Below are 22,652 nucleotides of genomic sequence, written 5' to 3' on the forward strand. Positions count from 1 at the left end.
CACTGTGGCTGTAACTGCTATCAACACCCCCTGTCACTCTCTCTGTATCTAGGTTACAGTTGCTATGCCAGCTATTACGCATGCCAATCAGTGGCAGTGACTCATCTCTATACCATCATTGCATTGCTGTCTTAAAGAGATGATGCATGTCCAAGATGACAGTCAGAATCTTGTAGGTGTTGTGTGTAATACTGCGCTCGAGTCCTGCTGCGTACTCAAGAGAGAGAACATTGTGACCCAATTTGATTCGCTGACCCACAGTCGTACGAAAGCATCTGATGATTTAACACTTGACTAATCTGTTCTTATAGGTTTCGAGGTAACCGTTTCTATGGTGACTGGCTGTGCTCTGTCTTTGGGATATTGTTGCTAGGCAATAAGAGGTATCGGTTTAGAGTTACACAGGTCTGAGTGCTTGTACATGTTACGGGTACAGCGGGAAAGTAAATGTAGCATGGCCGTCAACCACTTTCAATATGGATTTTTGCTGCTTTGAAGCACCACGTGGGCATAAGTGCAGAGAGGTAATCATTTAAGAGAAGGCCTTGGCCCACACGCATGTGTGTAGCACAGGCTCTTGTTTCTGCTGTGTCTAGTCAGAGAAGGAGGAAGACTAGAAACCAGACACAAAAACACACCCCGCATAACTCCATCAAAACTTTCTCTGAGCAGGAATCAAGTCCAAACCCCTGTTCTTATCCTTTGTCTTCTTTCTTTTCCTCTAGGTCTGTGGATCGCCAGGCCTTCTACCATGCCTGTCCCCCCACCCCTCAATCCCCGCAGACAAAAACACCTGCCCCACACACACCTCCATACGGAACAACGGGCAGAAAGTTCCACCATCCCGTCCCTCTCCCCTCCATCCATCCTCTCTCTCTCTCTTCTTCCCCCTCTTCTCGTCTCATCTTTCTCCTCCTCATCCCATCTCTTCCACTGCGCCTGCCCCAGAGCCACAAAAAGAACCCTCCCGGACTCTGGTGCTCTCCCGGCGTTTCACTGGCTGACTCTGGTCACATGCTGCCTGCTTCCGTCTCTGATTGGAGCAGGGGAGACGTGGGGCGTGGTCTCTGCCTGTCCCTTCCACTGCGTGTGTCGGAATCTTTCTGAGTCACTCAGCACGCTGTGCGCTGACAAAGGCCTCCTGTTTGTTCCCCCACACGTTGACCGGCGCACTGTGGAGCTTCGACTGGCAGATAACTTCATCACAGAAGTCAGTGGGATGGACTTTGTCAACATGACGGGACTGGTTGATTTGACTTTGTCCAGGAATACCATCAACCTGATCAAACCCATGGCCTTCGCTGACCTGGAGAGCTTACGATCACTTCATCTGGATGGTGAGCCAAAAGAGGAACCATTTCCTTAGGAAACTGAAATACTGCTGCCTTAGACTTGCAAAATATTACAATATGCTAAAAAAACTCACCGGACTTAGATTCTTGGACAAGCTGAATTAAACCTTCTATGTGATTTGTTCATGTTTTTAGGCAATCGCCTGACAATAATTGGACCCAGGGACCTCGCAGGCTTGGCCAATCTGCAACACCTGATCATCAACAACAACCAGCTGGTCAAAGTCTCGGTCCAGGCCTTCGACGACTTCTTGCTCACACTGGAAGACCTCGACATGTCCTACAATAACCTCAGGAGGTAACGCTTCTGCCTCCGTTGTGAACACCGACAAGCATCTGTTCCGCTTTGTTAAGTAGAAACACTGTAATACTCTGGAGTTTGCTGTGCTCACGTCTCGGTCTCTTGTGTGTGCTGCAGACACACAGCTCAGCTCCCTTAAATTTGAAGGCACAGTGGAGACGTCCTGTATGATAGTGCAAGCGTCAGCAAACACAATGAAGAGAAACCGACTCACACTGCTTAGACTGAGGGGAGAGGACTCAAAAGCTCAGGAAGCTGAAAGTGAATCAATTTTGATGAGGTTCTAAATTTCTCTGACTTGGATTTTGTTAAGACCTGATGAGCGCATGGCTAAACTTGTCCACTGTGTATATCTGTGCTCAAGCTGTTCTATACGGTTTGTCTTTAAGTATCTCTTTATGGGACAATGAACACTCTTATCAAATCAAACCCTATTCTTCATGAGTAAATAAGTCAGAACAGTGATGATATTCTTTATCTATCTTCTTTTCTCCTTCTTTTAGCGTCCCGCCAGGTTGATGAATTTGTCAGTTTTAATAAAGGTGTTTCATTTGTCTCCTCTCTAAGAGCTCTCTAGCCTCTCTCATAAGCAAAGTGTTCAGAGATTTAACAATGCCTACATTAGCAGCTGCTGTTCACCCTTTGCTTTGCACTATGTCTTTGGAACTGAGATTCAAAGTGAGCCTGCATCACTGATTCTTTCTTATTAAAGTAAAAAATGCTAAAAGCAGGAACAGATAATGCCATAGAGGAACTTTTTTCTGGTCTAGGAAGAGATTATCCAGGTGGGGAGGCCCACCTGTGTAATTTAATTAGGGAGGAAACTGAGAACACCTGGTGCCTCCCGCAGCTTAGATTTGTTCCAATGCAGCTTTTAGCAGAGTTTTGCAGAGCAGCTCTGGAAGCTGAACTCATCTCACATGGTGAATCTTCTGGGACGCTGGTGTTAAGCAATGCAGCAAGAATGGAAATTACCATCTAGAGTCTTTTAAAGGGAAACCATACAGAATGCCTTTGTTCGTCTGCTTTACCTACATTTCAATACAGTAGTGAATAATTATTAGCAAGACTAATTGAATATTATGGGGAATAATTAAAGTCACTTCAAATAGGCATCCTGGTGCTGCAATGATCTACTGTAAACCACAAACATGACTCATCAAATCATAAATCCGTCTTCGCTGTCACACCCCTGCTGTGAATAAAAGCATTGCACTGTATTATGTATGTATATATTTCACTATGTTCTATTCACATTTATTCTATTTTCTGGTTCTCTGTCATCAGTTTTGACTCGCTCATAACTCCGAAACATTTCTTAAGAGAACGTCTGCACATAATGAATACTAAATGACAACAGCAATGGGTCGCAGATGGGACTGTTGAAACCCAGAATAGGAGACGGATTGAGGAGGAAAATGAGCATCTGTTGTTGTTGTCTGTCATTGCCGTCACAAATAATTAGTCTTTGCTTAGTCATGTTTTCTGCAGTGTAAGAGGAAAATGCTCAGAACATTAAGAGTAAACTTTGACAGTCACAGAGCTGCAGAGCATCCGTATTGCTTAATTTCTTGTACAGTGTCTCAGGGGACACTTACCATCAGAAAGTTTAATCTGCCATTACAGCTACCTTTTCTTTTACAACATGCAAAAAAGCAACAAAAAATCATCTCGACAGAAATTCACCAAACGTCAGTTATCTCTAAAACTCCTCTGTTTTATTGCTACAGGGTACCATGGGAGTCCATACAGAACATGGCCAGTCTGCACACACTAAACCTGGACCATAACTTGATCGACCATATTGCTGAAGGAGTCTTCGGAGAGCTGTATAAGCTCGCAAGGCTGGATATGACCTCTAACAGGCTGAGAACCCTGCCTCCTGATCCCCTCTTTGCAAGGTAGCTCTTAAGCTGTGTCTTTTATGTTACTCTAAGAAGTGACTCAGTGGAAATGTTCTGCTGCAGACATTAACACAGAGACACCAAAGTGTTTTGTTTTTTTTTAAAACAGGAGGGCTTTGAAACACAGGGAGACAATGTTAGTGTCATCCACTATCTATTTTGCTATCTTATAATCTAATGTGTTACAAAGAGAGACAAAATAGTTTCTTCTATCAGAACATTTGTATTACTTAGTGGGTGTTTATAGTATTATGTTATTGTAGTCACCCAGTTTATACATGTGATATTTTGGCCTAATCCTCCTGGATCATCTTTAAAATGACATCTTAGGAATTGCCTAGATGAGTCCCATTTTATTCCTTGATATTCGAACTCTATATTACTCAGGCCAGCAGCAAAGTACTCATAAGAGAGCGGTTTCTAAGTATTCTTTCTGTTTTGGACTTAGAAACTTCCTGATGCAACGACAGCATTCATTAGAAAAAAATAACTTTTTTCAGTTAAGTTGGAATTGCAAACCTTTGAAATTTTAATACAAATCTTTGAATTAGGCCACCTCAAGGATACGCAATTTACTTTACCTCTAGATTTACTAGTTTGTGCCCCTAACGGCCGTTTTCTTTCCGTTCCAGGTCCCAAACAGGTGCAATAAGTCCCACCCCCTACAACGCTGTCATAAGCTTGAATTTTGGAGGGAATCCGCTCCACTGCAACTGTGAGCTGCTATGGCTACGACGGCTGATTCGTGGAGACGACATGGAAACTTGTGCCACACCTCCTCACCTGGCTGGAAGGTAAACAACAAACCTCATGAAATGGGTCATTTGTCCATCCTCCCAAGCTTTAGATACAGTATGTTAGGAGTCGATTTGGATATGCTGCATCCTTGTGTCCTGATATACTTAAAAGGTCAATGTCACATAAGTTTTCGCTCTTGACCTGTTTTCAGCAGACATCTAATTACTGGCCTCGCATTTTATGACGACTTAATTGGATCCTCATGTGTGCGAGAATAGAAGTGGAGCAAAACTTCACAGGAAATGAAGGCCTAAAGGAAGGCCGAGGGGATACAGTTATACTCATTCTGACGACGCTGCTTTCTTCTCCTTGCAACTCCCTGCAAGAATCTCCACTTCAGGCCTTGAGTCAAAAGTAAAGAGGAAAAACAAAAGACCAAGGAGGAAAATGAGCATCTGCTGTCTTCATCTGTCACTGCTGTCACCGTTAATTACTCTCAGCTTAGCCCTGTTTTCTGCAGAGTAGCAATGGAAGTTATTTAGACTGTTGTGCGTTTTTGAACTCTACCCTTAAATTGATCGACACGAGCACTTAGATCTTTAGGTTAATGTACTACATTAATCTGCCAAATGTACCTTGGGGATAAAACAAGACAAATTCCTGCACTTAGCCAAAAAGGTGATCGAACGCTTCCTCTGATTCTCTTCCACTCTCTCTCATAGGTATTTCTGGTCAATCCCAGAGGAGGAGTTTACGTGTGAACCCCCTCTCATCACCCGCCACACTCATAAGCTGTGGGTGCTGGAGGGCCAGCGAGCGACACTGAAATGCCGTTCCATTGGGGACCCTGAGCCAGTGGTCCACTGGGTTTCACCAGATGACCGAATCATTGCGAATTCATCCCGGACCAGCTCCTTCAGCAACGGCACCTTGGATATGTTAGTTACAGTTGCTCGGGATGATGGGGCTTACACATGTATCGCAATAAACGCAGCTGGTGAAGCGACTGCCACTGTAGATCTGAAAATAATCCCCTTGCCTCATCGGGGCGGAACAGGTGGAAACACAGGGAATAACAACGTGAACACTAAAAACAACAGGAACGTGACAAATGGGATTTTACGGACAGATCCAGGCTCTTCGGATATCAGCACGGGGAAAAATGGAGGGATTAACAATGGTGCAGGACGTGGGGGAGAGGTGGAGGATGGTAAAAGAGGTGGAGGCGAGGATGAGGAGGACGATGGTAGCAGGGTCCCGGAAGGGGCTGATGGAGGGAGCATGGAGGTTGCTGAGGAGGAGGATGAGGAAGGGAGGATGGTTGGAGTACAAGGAGTTACTTCAACATCTGCACAAGTCCGATGGGATTTGGGGCGTTTGTCTGCTGCTTATGTTGTCTGGATGTATCAGATACAATACAACTGCACCGCCGACGACACCCTCATCTACAGGTCAGTTCAAGTTTGCTTTGTATTACTCACCGTGTGAAATGAAAGCTTTTGTTCTCGCAGTAACAGCTTCTCCTCTTTCTGCTACCACCATTCATTCTTTGACCGTCTGTACCTTTGCCTCTTAAAATGCTGATATCCTGTTTTCATACAAACTCCTTAAATATTTATCCATTACAGCATGACACCTCAGTAGTGCAACAGTTCACCTTGTACACGGATGGTTGGATAGCTCAAGGGAAGGATGAATGGGGAGACAGATGAAGGGATAGAGGGGCGAAGGGGATTAATAATTCATCTCCATCACTGTATGACACTAAAACCCAACAGGTAGATAGTCGGTGCATGAAGATGAGAGTCCAATGGGAAGATAAGTGGGTGAATGTGGAGGGAATAAAGGAGAACTTAAGAAAGGGTTGCTTTCAGAAACTTGTGAAAATGATAACTGATGGAGTAAAACAGGGTCTTATTGGGAAACGCCGTTTTTTAACATTGAAGTCGCATTTAAAACCCTCATTAAGCCATGCCATTTTGATCTCTTTCATTGCCCACTGTTTAAATAGCATGATCTTTAGCCTGGTCCACACTAAACGGTTAACATCTTACCAAATGTTACAAATGTGAATTCCACAAATGATGCCCAATTTAATAGTTTTGTTCTTACAGTGTGTGGAGTCCAACAATATAACCAACTCTAACAGATTATATTCACCAACAACCAGAGTCCAGACTCAAAACTGGAAATCTCTCGAAGTCAAAATTGATTTTAGAGAAAGGAAACATGGCTGACGACTGGGTGGTTGTCATGCCTGATGTTTGCTGCATTGCTACCTGGTACATCCTTTTCAGAGTGATTACTGTCCAACTCTCCATGTCGGTTTGATTGTGTGTCACAGGATGTTTTGTTTAAACACTTGTGTTGTTGCAACAAATCAACAAGCTGGTCTAAGTTTATGCTTTGTGTCAGCTGTTGTCACCATGGATGCATTTGTTGTGCTTCCTGAAGTCAGCTTGCTTTCCATTTGGCTATTGTTTCCTTCTTAGTGACAATCCACAGAGATTATGCTCTGCAGTCCTCTGGGTTCCCCCCAGGGAACGGATATCTGATCGTAAGCATTGAACATGTTCGATATTTATGTTTTTAATCCTTTGACCATCTCAGAATCAGGATATTGCTGACTTATGTCGTAAGGGGGGATTGTAACCAAAATCAGCCCGTTTATCTTGTTATGTTTACCTCGCTTAGAAAATGGAAATGACCAGTTAGAGGTTATGGACTGAAATTTTTTCTTATGACAAATTATTTAAGGAATCACTGCCACATCCCTCTTTGGAAATTTAAGGCAAATAATCGCATGAAGTGAAAAAAGACTGTGTAAAACCATGATGATGCTTTGCAGAACTGCCAATCTTTGGTAGCCGTTTAAATGTGCTGCTGTGAACCAATTTGTATACAGTACCTGTGGGCCTTGCAAAAAACAAAGGCGGAGGAGAACTACTGTAGAAACTTGTAACAGCCGAAGAGAGCCAAAAGATATGAAGGAGGAATAAATCAAAGTGAAGAGTGAATATGAAACAAACCCTCTTGTTGTACTTATCTGAGCTGGACGTCAAATTTGTACACTGTACGGACTGCAAAGCTCTTTTGTGATTATATAAATGGCTATATGAAAACAAGCAGATCTACTGGGGATGAATGGATGCATTCATGGTCCTGTCTTTGAAATGACAGTTTTGCTTGTCTCAATTGTGCTTCTGCAGCTACTTTGCTGTATATAAATTATGTTGACATTTACTCAAGGTTTACAGCCATTATATTTACAACCATACAGTCATGAAACATTTTATTGTGTGCTTGTTGCTGCAGCATAACAAACGATATACGAGCCTAAGAGATATAGAGAAGGGCATTATTACTATTTTTTAATTTCCATACAGGGATTGAATATAGCTTTCCTCAGATAAGATGGTACAGAGCCTTAAGTGGTATGAGACTGAGTTTAAGAAAGCTAACCTTATAGAAGGAAGCAGACAGGGGAGACAAACTGATCCAAAGATGATTGGAAATATGAAAAACTGTGTGCAGGTATAATCACGTGGATTGAGGGGAAGATGGAAGCCAAGGGGGGAATCGAAAAAAACGGATGGAGGAAAAAACTAATAGTTTGAGTGATGGATAGAGCCAGAAGGGAACGGGTGACTTTTAAGATAGGGATGATGCCTTAGAGATTTCAGGATGAGGTGGAAAGGGAACGAGGGAGAGGAGGAAGATAGGAGATGGGCTTTACTCAAATTACCCTGGGAGAGATTGAGATGAAAGAAGGATGCGTGAAAAGGGAGAGAATGACAGACTATAAAAGGGGGAAGAGAGAAGGGTGGACCCGAAGGGTCGTCAAGGAAAAAAGGAAAGACACAAGGGTTGAGATAAGGAGTGGCTGTATTTAAATCCATCACTGAAACAAAGTAAGGGAGGAAACAGGAATACACCTGGGTGTGTAGAAAGTTGGGAGAAGTGTGGAAGTTTGGAGGACTGACAGTGAAAAGAAAGAATTAGAAAAGAAGAAGCCCACAGAAATCTGGAAGGAAAAAATGAGAGATAGGGAGTAGACTGTAATAAAAACAAACAAAACGCCACAAGAGAATCGGAAAACAGAAAAATGGAGATGAGGCGGTGTGAAGAAAGAAAAAGAGCTTTGCATCGAAACCCCCTCAGTGCTGGAGACAGGGTCAGATGGATGGAAAGGGCATGGGTGAAGAGGTGTCTCTCTGAAATGCCACATCAAAACAGATGAGCCTAGATTGTGCATTGTCCCATGACACATCTGTGGCAATTACACACGGAGAACTAATTACATGATTGAATTGAATGAGTTGAATGAGATCTTGGCTCCCTTGCTGATGATCTGCAGTAATACCTCTATGGAAAAATACTCTAATAATAGTGGAGCTGGCTTAATGTTATTGAGTTTAAGTGTATTGTCCCAGGAAATTCAGAGATAAACAGGGATTACCTCATACAGGCATCAAAAGAGCTGGAGCGTTTGCACAAATGTCCAACAAAACTGAGCCTACAGCTTGATAAAGATAGTTTATGTTGCAGGTTTATTGCCCAGTGTCAGTATTAGTACAACCCTTAGATGCCCTGGCTGAACAAAGAGTGATACAGGTTGAAAGTCCTTCTCTGAGGGAGCAAACACAAAGAAATAATGGAACAGCAGTATCAGTGCAGGTGAAGCCTCAGCTGTGCAGCTTGAGACAAGGAAACGCCGACAGACTCAAAGAAACTCGCACACAAGCAAAACAGAGGAGAGATAAGCTGGAACGACTCACAGGAGAGATGATGAAACTCAGCAAGGAGGGAGCAAGCGATCTAAAGTTTGAGTAAACTCCAAACAAATATCCCTGCCAACTAAACAGGGGAGGGGATAACTGTCTCTGAGGGGAGATAGGGATATAGTGGCTATCTTGAAGGTGAAATTGAGATAGAAGCTCCAGTGGATTGGAAAAGAGAAGAAGAAGAAGGTTGAAAGAAGAGACACAGAGTCTGAGGGCTCTGAGGTAGGAAGCAGGGAAATCGGTCTCCAAGGAGAGATAAAAAGGAAATGGAAGGGGGCAGCATTTGAAAGGAAGCATACCCTCAATGCAGCAAGGATTTCCGGTATGGATTTCTATCATGCTATCAATGTGCGGGTGCCAGGCCCGATATCACACCAGCTAGACAAGACTATGAAAAGAGGAGTCAGCCAAAGGGAGTCTGGCTCATGAATCCAAAAAGAGAGAGAATGGACGAGAGAGATTTCATGCTTTCTATCTGGGATTTGTGTTTGTATTTTGTTGTTTGTGTGCTTTTGGCAAACACATCAGCGTGGCTGCAGCAGGAGAAAGGGAAGGCAGACAGACAAAAAGGGAAAGGGGAAAAGAGAGGACTTAGGAACGGAAGGCAAAGAAATAGAAAAAGTTATTGTCCAGCAGATGCAAAAAGTGAGTCAGACGTACACATCCCATATAAAGATATACCGAAGAGCAGAGATGCCAGATGCAATCTTCTCTAAATGTCAGCTGAATGCTAGACAACACCTGCTTCGACTTTACAGAGGCATGTCTTGTTCTGACGATTCCTGTGACAGTGCAAGGTGGAGTGTCATCTCCATGACGTCAGCTGGGGACCTCCGACCTTGTCACCCTTAGTTCCTCTGACATTACCTACTGAGCCTCTGACATAGAGTTTCCTATTAGATTTGAGCTGGGGCCTTCAAATTAAACTCTTTTAAATCATTATTTCACTACAGTTAATCACCAATAATTGCACTTTTAATCAAATGTACAAAAACAAGTAACAATGTAAGGTAATTCTCACCAGTGTCTTTATTTGGGATCAATCAGTGTTAATATTGCGTGCAGTTATTTTGAGATAATTCTGATAACACACAGATGTCCAATGATCAAATGAAAGCAACAGCATTTTCACTCTTCAGAAGCTCCAGTTTGGTTGAATTTTCTGTTTCATACAGCTCCTGTTTACTTGAAAATATTGGTGCATGCAATAGCAAGGCGTATGACTGGTCATAATGTGCCAATCTGAGGACATCCCCTAGGCCTGAGTCTACCACGATGTTGACTGGCCTGCAGTCAGTTGCAATCCATTAAGCGAGTGCTGAAGTTAACTTCTCCAATTTAATATCTGTGGTGATTTGCACACTCAAAAACAGTAATCGCTGGCTTTTGTGATTCGGTTGTCTGCTCACATCTGTTTGATTAGCCGCACCTATATACTTATCTTGTAGGTGGTGACCCAAACTCAAAGTACTTCAGTGATATTTTAATTCTGTTTCACACAAAGATTGGTCAACTGAGCTGTCTGGAAGTTTAAGTGCCATTCAAAAGCGCAGTGGTATTGTTAATGGCAGCAGCAGGAAGGTACTGCGGCTTAACTACGGTGTGCCAAAAGGGACAAAATAGCACACCATAAAATAATAATAATAATAATACATTAATTTTGGATCACATCACGATTAATGCGCCAATGCTGGCAGCCTTAATATAAAAGGCAGAAACTGTCCTTTATAAGATAATGTGAAAGTACCAGCTAAAAAATAACCAAGGATCCCAAGAAGGTCCTGAGCATTCACCACCCTGACATTTCTTTCTCACCCACACATGGGTACAGCCTACCTGAAGGACAAAAAAACAGTGAAAGAATGCCCTCCATGGTAATGAGACAGGATTTGTAAAAACACATCTGTGGTACCATCTGTTAGAAAATCTAGTTTTGTACAATAATTTCCTTCTCCTTAATCAGGCCATGCATGAAGGCCTGAGCAAAATAGTTCTGCTGTTAACATGGGTGGACACAGTCTAAAAGCCCATCCACCTCACAAAGCATTGCATCATCCGGAAGCTGTTAGTGTGTTTTTTTTGTTGAGGATATGTCAGAAACATTTTGAATCTGTCCAAGTTTGGGTATTAAAATATCCAGTAAAGTGCTCTTGTCTGTTTCTCCACCCGATGTACAAACAGATGGTAGACAACAAGATGAAATACAGACAGAAAATTGCAACAGAGCAGAGCACTCGGCTCCCAGTATGAGGCGAGAGGGAACCAGAGGGACATTTTATAGGAATTGCATTAAATTGAACAGTACAGGTGTCATTGAGCCCAACCTCTGTGTGTACACTCAAACTGAAATACATTATTCAATGTCTCTGAATTATACAAGAGGCAGCCTGTAACTTTCTGTTGTGCTACTGGAGTTATTTAAAAGTTGGATGTGCTTTTTTTTTTTTAAAGGAAATCTTTTGGGGATTGAAGGTTTCAATGATTTATGAATTACCGCTACTTAAGATATGTTGGTGGGGGAATTTGCATGATACCTGTATGTGTCAGGGCCATTTTTATTCAATTTGGAAGATGTCTAAGGGTGCAGACAGCTGTGCAAGTGTAAGGACTGACTTTCCCCTGAGTGTCAACGGTATCAACCTTCCTGCTGGGCACTCTAAGGGCCAAGTTTGACACACAATTTAATGAAAACGATCGTCTTAACAGAGAGAGGAAGAAGCTGGAGAGAGGACCATGCATAGTTTAAGGAATCATGGTAAAAAAATGGAATTATAAGTGTCAGAGAGAGGAGGCACTTCTAAAATGGGAGGCGGGGGGGGCTTGACAGCCATAAGAAGGAGCATGCTGAGACACTGGCAGACAAGACCATGGGTAATGAGTCACAAAAAGAGAGGAAGATGAAAGGATTGAACGAATAGAACCTGAAAATTAGATGCATGACAAGACCACTCGCTCGCTGCCGCTAACTATGCTGCACATTTGACTAATATTTGACAGAGAGTGCTGAGCTGATTTAAGCTATCTAAAAATAGACCAGTGTGCCAGCATGAGCCTGGTACCCAATACAAGAAATCATGCAAGAAACAAGATAATGGCTTCTGCTGAGACAGTACGGTTTAGGAGGAATATAAATGCTGGCAGTGGAGAGGAATGAAAACATAAAGATGGAGATAAAGGGAGGATGAGGAGTAGAAAAACGACTTGGATGGAGGACAAAGAGGGAGATGAGAAGAGTCAAAGCAGGATTCAGAGTTTTACCCCAGGGGCAGATGTGATTAGGTGTTAAACTACTGTGTCAATACACGTGTCGGCACACATCAGAGGGAGAGGAGGGAAGGATAAAGAAAAGGGTCAGCATTCGATACATATGTCAACGTTTATTATTCAGTGGGGTCAAAGAAAGAAGGGACAGGAAGTGAGGGAAGTAGAGAGGTGCAGAGGGAGATCACGCTGCTTGTTGGGAGGCAGTTGATATAAAATGAAGATAAATTCTGAAGATAGATGAATACTAGGGGATTCAGTGGGAGGGGGTTATAAAAAACAGCAAGAGTGAAAGTAAAACAACAGTAAAACTGGGAAAATGAGGCTAATTGACGGATAGAAAGATGGATTAAGGGAAGCTCAGAAGAAGAGCTGCATTGAAACCCAAAAGGGGAGGGTAAATAGAGATTGACAGAAAGACAGATCAAGGAAAACAGAGGAAGCGATCAAACAAAAGTGAAGGAGACAGTAAACACTCCGAAGAATCAAGACCAAAAAATGGAGGAAAGGGTAAAGGAACAAAGGACATGACATGGAGAAAAAGAAGGAAACGAGGGCAGTATAGATGTCAGTGAGAGGAGGAGATAATTGCTTTGTTGTTCCTTCTCGCCTTGCTTTCCCTCTCTTTGCTCCGTCGCTCCTGCTCTGTGCCCAATCTTGTCGGGTGTCAGACCACCAGTTTGGTAATGCAGTGGAGGGAAAAGAGGAGGCGATAGAGCAGTGAGAGAAACAAGAAAAGAGGAGGAAGAGTGAGAGAAGACGGGGAGAGGGCTCTACCACTCGTTTATCCCTCTCTGTCACTCCTCTCTTGCCTTCTCCCGGGTTCTAATAATTACTTGTTTCTGTGTCACCAGCTTGAACAAAGCGCTCCCTTGTCTCCTTCTCTTTCTCCCTGCATCTGTGTGTGTGTGCGTGTGACTTTGCAGGGTTTAACCATAATTAGTAGCACAGATACCGACAGACACTTTCCTTTTTTTTTTTTTTTAGGAGACAGAGCACAATGCAAATGTCTGCAAACACAGGTTCAGTTAATGAGAACACCACCAGGAGCTCTGGGACATAACCACTTCTATCCATCAATTCATTTTATATCAGAGCAGCAGTACCAGTTATATGAGGTGCACTTTATATTCATGAACATACATTGTCTGAAGCACCAAGGATTTATAGAAGATAATTCCATGTGTCTATAATGTTTACACACAACGCAGAGCTGCTCACTTGCATGTTCATAAAACAATAGGCAGAGAAATAAGGTTAAAAATGCATAATGCAGTGATTCACAGAGCATCAGCATATCAAAGATGTATGCGGTTGTTTGCGTCCGGGTCGTGCATGTATATTTCAGGGCTTTTGCACGCCCATTTCTTCCCCTGCCAGTGTAGCAAAAACAACTAGAGAGGTGATGCACGATCTCATAAAGGGAGGAAGCGGTGGATGGGCGGAGAAGAAGAGTTGTGATATAGGCGAGGAAGAGGGGTTGGGGAGGGGTTAAGAAATATAAGATGAGGGCAAATTGAAAGGCAGTGGTGAAGATGAGGAGATGGGAGGAGCAGAGGCAGAAAAAAAGAATTGGAGGGGAGAGAAGTGACCTTGGATGCTAAATAATGGTACATGGTTATAGCTGTGGTTAATAGAGACATAGTACAGTGACTGTGGAAAAAAGAGATGGAGAGAGAGAGAGAGGTCAGGTGGAGCTCGGTGAGGATTGCAGAGGGATTTGCGGCGATCACAGCTGATTGGCTGCCGGAATAGGGAGGAGGAATGAAAGACAGAGACAAAAGAAGGAGAATAGATGTGTAGAGGGAATCAGCAAAACTGAAAATGTAAGTCAAATGGTAAAAAGAGGTCAAACACGGAAGAAAAAACGAGTGCACCACTGCAGATTGAGGTAAATGGAAAGAAAAGGTGGGTGATTTCAAAGAGGGGGAAAAGTGCAGAGGATGTGGAGAGATAGGAGAGAGGGAGTGATCAGTGAAAGAAGGAAATCTGTTCATAAAGGAGGATGGAAAAGAATAGAGTGAAGAAGAAGGATAGAGGGAAGGACGGAGGGAGGGAGGGAGGGGTATTGAATGGCTGGATTAGAAAAGATGATTCAAGGCTTCAGTCAAGGTGTGCGTGCAGGATGTGTGTGAGTCATGGACACACAACAAAGGACCAATCGAGTGGCTCAATGCTGCATTTCTGTTTATTATATACATCATATGCCTTCAAAGTCCACTGGGTTGTTTTACTTAAACCCACATGTGAAAGATGAATCTGGTGCAACATAATTCATAATGCAACTATATGAAGAAGAAAGAAAAAACTTCTGGTAAGGAGTCTTTGGTAATATAGCTTCTTACTCTGCAATAAATCCAATAAAGCATGCAACAGTGTAACAGCGATATTAATCAAAGGGAGACATTAAGAGACAAGGGAAAAGAAAAAGGAGGACTCAGTATATCAAAGTTCAGAGACAGACCATTAAAATATAACCTTTGTTACAAAGAACCGGCCCCTGAGCAGAGAACATGACTCCCCACAGTGATGGTCAAATCTCTGCCCAGAGGCATCTATCAATTATACACCGACACATCCACGCTCCAGAGGAACTGACACTGCTCCAATATTTCTCAGGGCCTTTTATAAGCCGGTTATATGACCAAGGCTTTCTTTTTTCTGTTCAGAAACAGAGGTGGCAGCAGTATTATGAGAGCTGCTTCTTGCATATTTCATGTGGGAAACGTGATGGAGAACCCGCTGTCTTTACTAGTGGACTTTACAGAGGTGATTCACGGGCCTCCACTGTGGCTGATTGCCAAAGGCAGGCTTTCATTTTGGGTTCTCATCATGTTTGGTTCTAATTTTCTGGACTGATTGCTCTTCTTAGATGCCTATGTCTGTAATGATTGTAAAAATGCTTACTCAAAGCTTCATTTTGCCTCTTCCTTTCTCAATTTTGGTCATTATCTGATGTCTTTGCTTGCATTGTGCATCATTTTTAAAGGCTTCTCTTATTGGATTAAGTTGAAGGGAACTAACTTAATCATTTTAATGGTGAGAATGGACGCTGTGTTTTCTGGGCTTGTACATTTAGTTCATTCTAAGTAGTCCTAACACTTTTTTAAAGTTCTGTTAGCCGTTTGAAATTTCTTCCATCTTGTCATCTTGTTTAAAATCTGTTGTGATCAAACAAGCTAATTCGTGTCAGTGTGTGCCTCTTCAGAACAAAGAGATAACCAGTGTAGTCGCAAATGAAGCCGGGAAAGTTAGCTGGTCACGAAAAATGGAGTGTTTAATGTGGGCACGAAGAGATGCTTTCACAAGAAGAACTGCACTCATGAGCCAAATAATGAGTCTTTGCCATGGTAACACACCTGGTCCCAAAGTCGCTCCAGCACAGAGAATGAGTTAATTGGTGAATTTGTGACAGTGTCAGAAAGCAATCTATGGCGACATAATGACCGCTGGATGAGACTGATTTTTAATGAGTATGCCCCAGGTGTCCATAGATTATGGCAGGACCTGAAGTGTAGTACTGTTCAGCTTCAGCTTCCCCTTTTCAAATCACTGCAGGAGATTTGCTAAGGCACTTTAACTGAGTCTGCAATGTGCAGGAAGTTTTCATCCTAAGTTATACCTGTGCAAAAAGGTGTAGTTAAAAATGTCTTCACTTTTAAACCTTGCAGTGAAAATCGGTGATCAATACTCCTTACAGTAACTTGACATAAATCCATGAGTGTGCCTCCTAGCTTGCTTTAGATATGCAGCCTTTTCTGTCTCCTAGCTAGTTTAGCATGTTTAAGAAACCAAGTAGTATTATTTCTAATACATTTTTTAACTTGCATTCATAAAGAAATCCACATGACCCACAATCAAAGACTACAGATAAACAAGAACACCATATCAAGTTTTTGCAGCCCTGTTCTCTTTATTTTGAATGCCTCTGAAACAGGCTAATGTTAGGGGCTTCTGCAGATGCTCCCCTGGAGTCTGAGTCACACTAGATGGCATTTATAGGATGTGGCTCACGTCTGAGGGGAGCTGGAATGGTTAGCAACAGACGATACAAATAAGCCCTTTGACGCAGTGAGAAAAGGGAGGAAAAAAAAGAGGGAGTTGGAGATACTGAATGCAAGAGAGGAAGAAAAAAACAGAAATCACTGGCAAAATATTCATGGTATCAACACAAAAATATACTAACACACACTGCCCACACAGCAGGGTTGGACGGCAGAGGGCAAAGTCATACCCATCAGCGACAGACACTTGAGTTGTGCTACATCTCCCACACACACACACACACACACACACTTTACCCTGGTGTGTCACATACACAAGCCCACTGCCATGAGAAGCACACACTGATTTTATTCTAGTGTGTCAGAGATACAGCCATGAACACATGCACACACTGAGGCAATCTCAAAACTTATGTAAAAGCCTGTGCCCCTCTGTTCTTTCCATCACCTCGTTTCATTGTTTCTCCCCTCTCTCCGTCTCTTTGTTTTCTCACCTCTCCCCCGTTTGTTGGTTCTAACGGCTGCTGGAACACTTTAAACAAGGACACATTCAAAGCACTTCTCTCATTATTATCCCACGCAGGCACTCATCCATTACAGACACATGCAGGAACACATTTGCAATCAAAACACAACAAAACAGACCTTTACTTGTCATGACAATAAATGGACAAATCCATTTCCTATAAACTCTAATCAAAACCAATCAAATGTCCCTTCTCCTCCCTGACTGTTACATCTGACATGGCCTCTCTTTTAAAATGTGAGGCTCCACAAAATGGCTTGGCGTTTTCTTCTCTCAGGACTCAAGTATGAGCTCGCTCACACACATATACATACACAACCCCTGCACTCCAAATGAGCAGACAGAGTTCTCTTTTCATGTTCCCTGGGCGTGCTCTCCATCAATAGCCTCATTTTCCCTCTCTCCCCACACTGCAGTATCCTCTCTAACTCTGTTCCTAGTCTCCCTTTTACCCCCTTTTCTCTACCTCTTTTCCAATATTCAGTCCATTCTTCAGAGCTCAACAAGAGAAGAGTATTTAGGCTTGATATTCCATATTGCTCTACATGCCCCCAGTGCACAGCATGGTTGTTTGCTTAACTAACCTCTACTGTTTCTTCTTTCCCTGTTTAGAATTCTCCCATCGACCAGCGATCGCTTCCTGCTGAAGAACCTGGTTGCTGGTGTGGACTATAACCTGTGTGTGTTGGCCATCTTTGATGACACAATCACATCCCTAGCGGCGACTAAAGTTCTGGGCTGCACCACCTTCTCCACCAAGGATGTTTACCCAGCATGCCGCTCTCTTCAAGCCCATTTCCTGGGTGGCACACTCACCATATTGGTTGGCGGTGTGGTTGTCGTCACTCTACTTGTGTTCACTGTGGCGCTCATGGTGCGCCATCGTGTTTGCAACCATGGGGACCATATGATATGCCACAGCGGCAACACTGAGGCAGGAGGCGGGGCCTGCTGTCAGGGGGGAGGATTAGGAGGGGACAAAGGGGGCAATGGCACTGGGTGCTACCAATCCAATGGATCGGGGGACATGATGATGGTGGTCCTGCCCAATGGTCTGCCTTCTAAAAGAGGAGGGGAGAAGGACAGGGAAAAGGAGAAGGAGAAAGAAGCAACTGATTCAGCTTCCTCTCTGCCTCCCAAACTCCCTCCAAAACCCAGACCCAAGCCTAAAGTCAACCTGGAGCAGTTTCTTTCAGCTGGGGGCGTGGTTTCCACAACAACAGGGGCAGGAAGTGAGATGGCGTTGGTGGTGAGGCAAAGGAAGCTGGACAAGGTGCCACCATACTCTCTTGAAAGTGACAGAACTCCCCTTTACTACTCCCCTTCCCCTCCTTCCACCCTGCCCCGTCAGTCACACTCCCGCCCTAACCCCCGTCTGGAGCGAGAACTGACTAATCGTGCCAGTTTCTCTCTGGCTGCGCCCCTGAGAGACTCAGAGATGTTGGACTGGAGAATCCCCCCTCGCGGCAGGGACAAATGGAAATCCTCACAGGCTTATCTGAGCCCTGTATCCCCTCTAAGCCCTGCTTGTGGGACTGTTAGCAAAAGGCGGCACTCGCTGGATATGGGCTCCTCCGTTGCCCTCGCAACTGATGCCGCAGCTTCTGTTGCCAAGCACTACGGCGCCGTCAGCTACGCCAAGCGGCTGAGCGTGATCTGGACGAGGCGTAGCCAGTCACTCCATGGAATGCTGGTTCAGTGCGCTTCAACGACAAGCACGGCATCTTCGACGACTAGCGACGAGGCGGAAAGTGCTGGGGGTTATGGATTCCAACGGGGATACATCCACGCTTATAACACCACCAACTCCAACTCTAACACTGGGATCACTGGGAAAGCTAGCAGTGTAAAAGAGAGGGGGAGGGATAAAGGGAAGGATGGAAGGAGTGCTGAAGAATTGGAGGAAAGTGTTGTGTAGAGGGTAGACCAATGGAATAAAGCTAAGAGGGAGGAAGGTTGTACGATAGGATAGAAAGATTGGGATCTTGAATGGAGAATGACGAACAGGTGGATTGGGAGAAAGCCTAGGGAGCAGGGAAGAGAAGATGAAGTGGTTGCAGATGAGGAGGAGTAGGTTGTGAGTTCAGAGGGTGGGAGAAAGATAAAATTGACTTGAGTCTCACTTGAGCAGCTCCTTGATATGCCATGGGAGAAGTCAAGAAAAATGGAGAGGAGAGGGGGAAGTGAACCTAAAAGCGAGGTGAAGATTTTTAAGAGGCTCTTTATAGCTGACCTGAAGAGTGATGGGCGTAATACAAGAGGGGAGAGAAAGAGTGGGAGAAACATAACTGGTGACAGTTTTAAAACGGCCATTAAATACTCAAGGCTGAGCTAGAGCTGTATCAGTAAAAATGGGCGATGGGAGGTAGAAAACAAAGTAGCAACACACAAACAAAACTCAGAAAAAAAACAGAGTGACAGTTGTAAGAAGAGACAATGTGAGTGATATTTATAGTCATAGAGGGAAAGATGTAATCAAAGTGGGAAAACATCAAGAAAGAAGCAGAACAAAGGATACAGAGCGGTGATGGAGATGGCGTGAGCTCAGCGTGGATCTCAGTAAAGCCTTTACATTAATGGAAGCAGACTCTTGCTAACACTTCAAGTCTCCAGGGCCTCAGCCCCCACAACAACAGAAGGGTTTACACTGAATCAAAAATAACAACACAACCCGTAATACTGGAGAGACACTCTCCTCTGACAAAAATACAATGGTAAATAGATTTGGATGACAAAATCCAGCTTTGTTATCCTGTTTCTTGACTCCAATAGTGACGACCATTTTCAAACTCTTTTTCCAAAACACAATGAATGTGACTTTTATGTGTCCTCTGCGGCTGGACAATGATTTTGGCTCGGCCTGCCTGCGGATTATGGGAGCATAAATACAGAGCCGGGTGCATTGGACATGATCAATCGATACGGGCTGGAAAGAGCGAGTGGAGCACAGACATTATTAAAAGAAAGACACTGGGATTACAAAGGAGTCGATATGGATTACAAAATGGAGGAGACGGCCGTGTATGATGGAACATGTACGCTTGTGCATTTCTGAAGGACAAGATAATATTGGATGTCGAATGATAATGGGCCTAACAAGTGAATAATGATAATGGCTGCATACGTGTGCATGCATTGATGGATCAGGGACAGGATGTGTGAATGTTAGTGTGTGTGTGTTTATGTGTGTGCACATGTATATGACTGTTTGTGAGGGGCAATCCCGTCAACCAGACTCCATTTGTGTTTTGGCGCTTTCTGGATATGCTGGAAAAAAAAAATACAAAATTTGACGCTAAGTGGTGCTCATAAGTCCACTAGAGGTTAAATAAGGGAAGTGTTTGGAGACATCTACAACTAAACGAGATTCAATCACGTTTCAGCTATTTCCATGGTCAGAAAGCAGCAGCCTTCAAAGGGAAGTCCTCATCTCACGTTTACTTTTTGTGACTTCAGACTCTTTTGTGCCACATGGATTCACTTTAAATCCAAACAGTGAATGTTTTCAGAAAGGAAGCAGTTAAAGAATGACAGTACCACTATGGAAGCCACTGACATTAACTCTTCAATGACTTTGTACAACTAATGCTGGGACTACTGTTCCACTGGCAAAGACCAGAGACTCTTAAAAACTTCTGTCCAAGAGAAAAAAAGAAAAGAGAAAACTTGAAAGTACATATATATAGTATATATATATAAAATGATGTTACTTGTCGCACCATGTGTTACTGTTTTTCAAAGTTTTTCGGGGAATGATGTTAGGATCAAAGACAAAATATAAAATGTGTGATTTTTTGTTTTAGACAAAAGATCGTCATGATTAGAACAGAAAAATGTCAACTACAACGAGGCAGAAAAAAAAACACACCGCACAAAACACACAAACTGGCAAGCACAGAACCCCAAAACAGACACACAAACAGATGCCTATAAAACAGAGCCAATTACATCAATAATGACTTTTAACCATTACTGTTGTTTCCTTTCTGTTTTTATTTCATTTGCCAAAGTCAATATTGTTCTCTGGACTTGATATAAATAATAAAATTACATGTATGGAAAAGAGGTGGCCTCATTCACACAGGGGAGTAAGGTGTGTGTTTTTACTAATGTCATTATATGCTTATTACCCAGCTGTTTTAGATACTTGATTTATTCACTCGGTCGTAACCCTTTAACAACAAGGATTCATTTCTCAACAGCCAAGTGTTGTCAGGGACAACCTGATCCCATGTCAAATCAAATCAATGTGCAGTAAGGAGTTGCGTACATTTCACCTCTGCCTGTGGACACTGTGGCAAAAACTTCAATTTCATTTAGCATTCTATATAGTTGAACAACGTGGAAGATCATTTTGACTTTACTTTTAATCTATTTGAAGAGCACAAAACTGCAAAGTTGTGGTTAATGGCTGACCAGTCACCAGTAAAGAAAAGTAAAAGAGAGGAGGAAAAAAGTGCAGAAACTAGTGAGAGAAGTTCAAAGACACAAGAAATTGAATGAAAAGAGGTCAACCAAGCTAACGGCTAACTTCCAGTGGATCTGTGTTCAGTCTGTGTCTGCTCTGTCACGACAACTGAGCTGATATATTTCAATTGTAGCCAACGTGCTTCCACTGGCTCTGCTACATTACATTTCTGCTCCTTCTCAGCTCCGGCAATCAGGAAACCTCCACAGCAGATGCGCTAGACTTCTATTTTTGCTAGATGCCAAAGCACAACGCAATCCTTGGTCTCCTGACTCCAGCCGTCTGGTGGTGCTGCACTGCTCTAAAATCACAGCAGAGCAGAGTGGATGCAACTGGATACGCATCTGGTGGAAGTCCGGCATGCAGAAGACAGACACAAAGTAAATACAAAGCAGTACACAGTATGGGATTTGAGAGTGTTGAAGGACTTGCAGCGCAACCAATCAAGGGAAAGAAAGAACAGAATAAATACTGGACTACATCATTGTTGTTGAATGCATCATAAAATGCCTTTACAACACTGAAAATGCTCAACACACAAGTGCCACTTGAATTAGCGATCCATTAGTTATTAGAGAAATAATGTGGATAGAAATGTAAAGAATGCTACCTCTTTGGTTAAGTTTGAATTTGAAAAGAGATGATGATTCAGTCATGAAAATGTTTCCAGCTCAAGGCAAACTTGTCACAGACGATTAAGTGCAAGCACATCTATGTGGAAGAAATTGAGCTGTTTACTAATCACTCACTGGAGCCGAAAGTAAGACTGAAGTAACCTTTCTTGAGGTAATCAAAAACAGTGTATCAGAGACAAATATGGGGTGTGAAAAAGACTGCATCAAAGAGAAGCAGACTGATGAAGAGGGAGATCAATAGTCTGGATGGAAATGCAGTTAGAAAGAGAGAGGGATGTGCCTCATCAAAAGAATCAACAGAGCAGATTTTATTTGACACACAAAAGAAGGAAATGAGCTGAAGTGAAAACAAACAGAAAGTGAAAGCGCGAGAACTAGAGGCTGTCAGACAAAAGGATCATTATTCTGACACTTTGTTGTTATCAACAATATCTGCTGGTTTCATAGAAGTAACTATTACAAAACCATTTCACTGCCACCTGCAGCTGGTACCACAATTTAGCAGATTTGCAAGAAAACAAAACAGAACTGGCAGCAATCTAAGCAGAAGATTACTCATCAAACTTCTATTTTCTTTATCTGGCTCCTGATGGCAACTGGCAAAAAATGGAAGACCACCTAATCTCCCAAACCACAACATCGACCCCTTTTGGGGGATCCAAGGCTTTCCAAGGCTAGA

General features: G+C 43.1%; 2 protein-coding genes across 2 annotated transcripts in view; one reads left to right on the forward strand and one right to left on the reverse strand.

Moving 5' to 3' along the window:
* LOC117807144 (pyruvate carboxylase, mitochondrial-like) overlaps window positions 1–22,652 on the reverse strand; it is a 408,892-nt gene that overhangs the window by 126,682 nt on the left and 259,558 nt on the right. The window lies entirely within an intron of this gene.
* Window positions 403–20,933, forward strand: LOC117807146 (leucine-rich repeat and fibronectin type-III domain-containing protein 4). The gene is made up of 7 exons (XM_034676223.1): window positions 403–524; window positions 726–1,337; window positions 1,488–1,650; window positions 3,384–3,554; window positions 4,190–4,351; window positions 5,018–5,746; window positions 17,483–20,933. Exons 2-7 carry the CDS (start codon window positions 752–754, stop codon window positions 18,786–18,788), a joined length of 3,117 nt encoding a protein of 1,038 aa, XP_034532114.1. The 5' UTR covers window positions 403–524; window positions 726–751; the 3' UTR covers window positions 18,789–20,933.

This window comes from Notolabrus celidotus, chromosome 23, assembly GCF_009762535.1.
Source record: "Notolabrus celidotus isolate fNotCel1 chromosome 23, fNotCel1.pri, whole genome shotgun sequence".
In the NCBI taxonomy this organism is placed as follows: domain Eukaryota; kingdom Metazoa; phylum Chordata; class Actinopteri; order Labriformes; family Labridae; genus Notolabrus; species Notolabrus celidotus.

What these genes read in the sequence shown, in the direction of transcription:
- LOC117807146 (XM_034676223.1), top strand. Translation starts at nt 752, where the DNA reads ATGCCTGTCCCCCCACCCCTCAATCCCCGCAGACAAAAACACCTGCCC. An exon ending in ACGATCACTTCATCTGGATG is followed by an intron (nt 1,338 to 1,487) that starts GTGAGCCAAAAG and finishes TCATGTTTTTAG; the next exon opens with GCAATCGCCTGACAATAATT. An exon ending in CCTCCTCACCTGGCTGGAAG is followed by an intron (nt 4,352 to 5,017) that starts GTAAACAACAAA and finishes TCTCTCTCATAG; the next exon opens with GTATTTCTGGTCAATCCCAG.